Genomic DNA, 5,059 nt, shown 5'->3' on the forward strand with positions numbered 1-5,059 from the left:
GGAGAGGAGGCAACGCAAATTATTCATTTTTTTGCATTATTTATTAAATTTATGGTGAAATTTTAAATTTCAAGATTTTCGTTTTTGCAATAGTTTATGCTAATTTTTAAAGAATTGTTAATTTTTAATTTTTCTAAAACTTAATAACTTGAGACATGTTAGAAACTCTACCAAGAAATGTTTGGTTTTCGTACGGAAATAAAAACTTGTGATTTTTTGTCATTGTCCTTAGATTCTGTTGACGTGTGGATTTTGGGACTTATTCCAGTTTCTCATACTCCAGCACATCCAGCTTTCTTATGAAGTAATGGAAAAATCCCAATATTGCAAACGACCAACTCAACGGAAACCAACCAGCTTTAATCCATGACCAAAAGCTCAACCTGAAAACGCTTAGTTTACTGCAAAAATCCTTCAAATTTCTAAACCATACTCATAATTCTTATGATCATCATAGAAAGGCGTAGCCACGATTTCTCCACACTCAACAACCTGGACATTTTGCAGAATTTTGTCGTTATAGTCGGTTTTTAAATATTCAATTTTATGCACTACATCGTGACCTTTGAGAAGCTGAAATTTTAAGATAAGAATGCATGAATTTGGGACACCTGGTATAAAATTAACAACAAAAAGATATATAGTGAACGCCAAACTAAAAGTCTCGCACGTCATCTATGACGAAATAAAATGGTCACATTGGTTATGTTTATCTCGGAAGCAATATAGTTCTATCAATGTGAACCAAGAATACCTTTTTTTTCTGGACACATATGTGGTTTCATAATTTTGCATCAGCAGCTAAAAAACCGGGCACATAAAAAAAATGTAGCATTTTTTAACTCCGACGTCCCCCGTGTGGCACGCTTCTGACGAAATATTTTCCATTCAGCCACATCAGTCAATTAAAGTTTAAAAGGTGCAAAATCGTACCAAATTTCATAAAGTTATCTTGCACCGTTTTGGAAATATGTCAAAATAACCATCATCAGAGTTATGTCTTTAAAGAGCCATAGATCGTTAAAAAAGCATTTTTCGATATACATATGTTTATATAAACTTTTGGTGTTATTTTTGGACGTAATTTACCCTGTTTAAGTATGGTGCCTTAATTTCGGAACACCCTGTATGTCTAACTTATTTAGTTATCATTATCACTTGAAGGTAAAACGCATTAATTATTAAAAATATAATGAATATGGTCATACAGGTACATATATAATAAAATATAAATAAAATATAAACATCAATATAATAAAATATGGTCAGAAATTTTGATGTGACGTCAATTAGCTGAAATTCGATAATTTCACTGAGATGTAAACATGACCACTGGAAAAATTTTAAACCAACAGAGTTGCCGTCAATCGCAAAATCACGTGTGTTTATGTGTTGATTATTTTGTGAGATTACCTTATAATACCGATGATTGTGTCTATTTTTGCTCTTATATTTTCCTTTTTTTAGAAGGTTTTGTGTTGTAAATAATTAAAAAGATTTTTTTATTAAATCTTACAACTGACTGTCCTGAAACAAATTATATGTATATCGCCTCAAGGATTTGTTCGGAAGTCTGGCAACAGTGTAGGACAGCGTGACGTAGAACTTTGATGACGTGCGAGACTTTTAGTTTGGCGTTTACTATAGATACCTTTCCAAAAACCACGTTATTTCCATTCAGCCATGGAGTAGACAGGGTGGTAATGAAAAACATGCAGCCGTTTGAATCTGGCACTAAATCCATCGAATTGTATTACACTTACTTTGTCCATTAATGATATGAAAAATGGTTTTACCTCCAAAATTAGCCATTGCTAGCAATCCATTGGAATCATGTGAAATTTCGAAATTCTCATCTTCAAAACTGGGCCCATAAATGCTAAGCGAGCCACTACCGTTATTATGAACAATATCCCCTCCTATCAACACAACAACAATACTAAAAATTCTTCCAAGACTTTCCCTTGTCTCTACCTAATATCATCACTCTTCTGATCGCAGCAAGAAAGTTGGTGCCATTGTACCCCTTGCCATTGATTCCATGCAGAGCTATGTGCTTGAAATTCCTAACAGTTTTGGGAACCACCTCACCGAACAATCCAAATACGATCTGACCAACGTAATTCTTATCAATATTGATATTCATGTAAATCTGGTCTGTTATTTTGTATGAAGATGAAAAGCTCTGAAATATGAAGAAGAACAGAATCGCATTAGTTGAATGTAATACTATAGTATATAGTATGTCAATTTCAAAGCTTTGGATTGCCTATAACTCTGATTGAAGTTTTTTTAGAACATTCAAAAACCATTCCGGCAAAATGGAGGGGGAACCAGTTTAATAATGGTTGTATGTTTGTATGTGCAAAGGGGGATAACTACTCCAGCTTTCAAATTTTAAATTGTAACACCTATCATGTGATACCTCATTGTAAAAGTCTTTGTAAACTGTGTATAAAAAAAACGGTTTGAGTTAAAAAAAATGCATTTTTGAGAAGTTACAGCATTTTTAATATAGAAATATCATATTTAAAAAATATCCACAAAAGCAATTCAAGATATTCACTATTTTTTATCACCAAAAAAAGTCAGAACTCAACTTTCTCAAATGTTTCAGGGATAACGGAGTGACATACTTTGGTAATTCGAAGCTGTAAATTTTACAAATTAGCTAGCTTGGTTTTGTAAACGACTGATTTGACGTGGCCTCAAAAAAAACCGAGGGGTGTTCAATCCGGTGATCGCGGTGGCCACACTATTTCTCCCCTGTGATTAATCCACCTTCCTGGATAATTAGTTTTGTTTGTAGAACGTAATGCGGTGGAGCACCATCCAATCGAAGATGTAAAAGATTTTTGTTTAATTGTAGATCGTTGTCGATAGAGTTGGAGTACTTACCTCTTTTACGAATAGATGTACAGACTAGCAACCCCTGTTAAATTGGTTTCCCCTCCATTTTTCCGAAACGGTTTTTCAAAGTTCTAAAAAATTTCAATTTTCGGAGTGATAAACAATCCAAATTTTTAAAATTGACACACTGTATATACGGAGTTGCTCGTTAGTGCGTCTAAATGCGATATTTCAGTAAATATAAGTTTTAGAAGAAAATGTTTCGTATCGAAGTTTTTGGTCATTAAGAAGTGCATATTTCAAAATTAAATTGGAAATGTAGGATTATAAAAAAAAATTAATGAAAGTCGTCCGAGAAAGTTGAAAAATGGCATATGGTTAAAAAATAAAAAACTAAGAAACTTTATCCTTTGTGATTTTTCAAAATTTTGAGAAATAATGGTAGATTTTGAATTTTTTGAAAAAAAAACGAAATTTCACAGTTATAAACAGTCATTTGTTTTTCGATTTGTATATCATTTCTCATTATTTCTGAAGCACACCCCTAAGACAAAGATAAAATTTACCCAAATTCATAAGTAAAATAATTTCCCATATGATGCGGACCTTATGGGTCATATTGTAGTACATGAAATGAAAGGTTGGTTCCTAATGATGGTTTTTCATTAATATTTTTGAAACGTTTCGAGACAAGTTAATGAAACTTTGTACTTTAGTATATCTTTTTGTGGTCTTTCTGAATCTCTATAAAGAAATTGGAACATTTCTCCAGGGGCGGGTAATACAGGAGGGTAGTACTTAAAAAATACCTACACTTTTTTGTACTTAACTTTATTGACGATTTTATAGGAAAAATACAATATTAAATGTTAAAAATTCTTATTGAAAATCGAAATCGTCAACAGTTTTCGAGAAAATTGAGATTTGACAAATCTGTGGACATAATGTTTTATTAAAGAAACATCAGGTTTTCAACCCTTTTTAATCCATTTTCTTTAACAATAATTGAGATTAAACACTGTTCTGGTGACGATGAAAATTCACCAGAGTTTATTAATAAGTGCTGTCATGATGGAAATGTCAAAGATATCTTTTGTTTCATTTCAAGGCCAACCGGGTTTTAACTCTAATGTTTATTTAATAAAGCATTAATATCCACCGATTTGTTAAATCTCAAATTTCTCAAAAACTGTTGGAAATTTCGACTTTCACTAAGCATGCCTTTTTTATGTAAAAATCTTCAAATTTAATATTTTTCCTACAAAATCGTAAATAAAATTACAAGCAAAAAAATGTAAGTACTTTTTAAGCCCTGCCCTCCTGTATTACCCGTCCCTGGAAAAATGTGGCAATTTATTTATACAGATTCAGAAAGAGCACAAAAGTTACAATAAAGTACAAAGTTTTATTAAGTTATCTAGAAACGTTTCGAAAATGTTAATGAAAAACCAACTTTTTACACGCTGTATATCGAAAACGAAGCGCCTTTCGATATATCTTTATATGAAGTTTTCATCATATTTTACGACCTAAAATACCTTGTTGAATTTATGGCATGGATTTAGAGACTCCTTGTAAATAAATCTCGAGCTTACCTGAGGAATTAGGTAAAATACGACAAGAGAGCACACAAGCGCCTTTTGGGGAAACATTCTTTGACCATATATTGAACAGAAACTGTACTTTTGGTGCAGTGTGTAGGTTTCAATCTAATGTATTGATTTTATACAGCCCCAGCAAGAGTTAATCCCATTAGTACTACTTTCAACGCTTATCGCAGGAAAATGGGGCAAACTTCATCATGAATGGGCAACCTAATGAGGAAAGCATCTTTTATTGTGTCACATCTTCGTTTGGTGGAAATTTATATTGATTAACTTGATTGATTCAATTGATTGAAAAACATAAACGAAAAACTCTTCATGTTCTCTAGCGGAGGACACGATGGACAATTCCTTCAAAATCTTTGGTGGATTACTCATAGAGCTGCATTACGTATGGGCCTCATGTTGGAGGTTCTAAGGTAATAAAATAGCTTTTATTAACTAAATTATTTTTTAGGAACTAAGAAGTATGTCCAACATCGAAAAGGACCCACAACGTCTAATAGATTTGAGCAAATCTTTAATTTAGACCAAGTTGTTAGGGATAGGGGTCATGTGTTCAATGGCCCAAAACAAGACACAGTAGCGGAAAAATATAGAGCAAC

General features: G+C 32.5%; 1 protein-coding gene across 1 annotated transcript; it reads right to left on the minus strand.

Moving 5' to 3' along the window:
* Positions 1–212: 212 nt before the first annotated feature.
* Positions 213–4,494, minus strand: LOC136418493 (peptidyl-prolyl cis-trans isomerase, rhodopsin-specific isozyme-like). The gene is made up of 6 exons (XM_066404564.1): positions 4,446–4,494; positions 1,975–2,185; positions 1,797–1,919; positions 1,652–1,734; positions 434–573; positions 213–383 (listed from the first exon to the last, which is right to left on the minus strand). Exons 2-6 carry the CDS (start codon positions 2,144–2,146, stop codon positions 260–262), a joined length of 642 nt encoding a protein of 213 aa, XP_066260661.1. The 5' UTR covers positions 2,147–2,185; positions 4,446–4,494; the 3' UTR covers positions 213–259.
* Positions 4,495–5,059: the final 565 nt, after the last annotated feature.

This window comes from Euwallacea similis, chromosome 35, assembly GCF_039881205.1.
Source record: "Euwallacea similis isolate ESF13 chromosome 35, ESF131.1, whole genome shotgun sequence".
NCBI lineage: Eukaryota > Metazoa > Arthropoda > Insecta > Coleoptera > Curculionidae > Euwallacea > Euwallacea similis.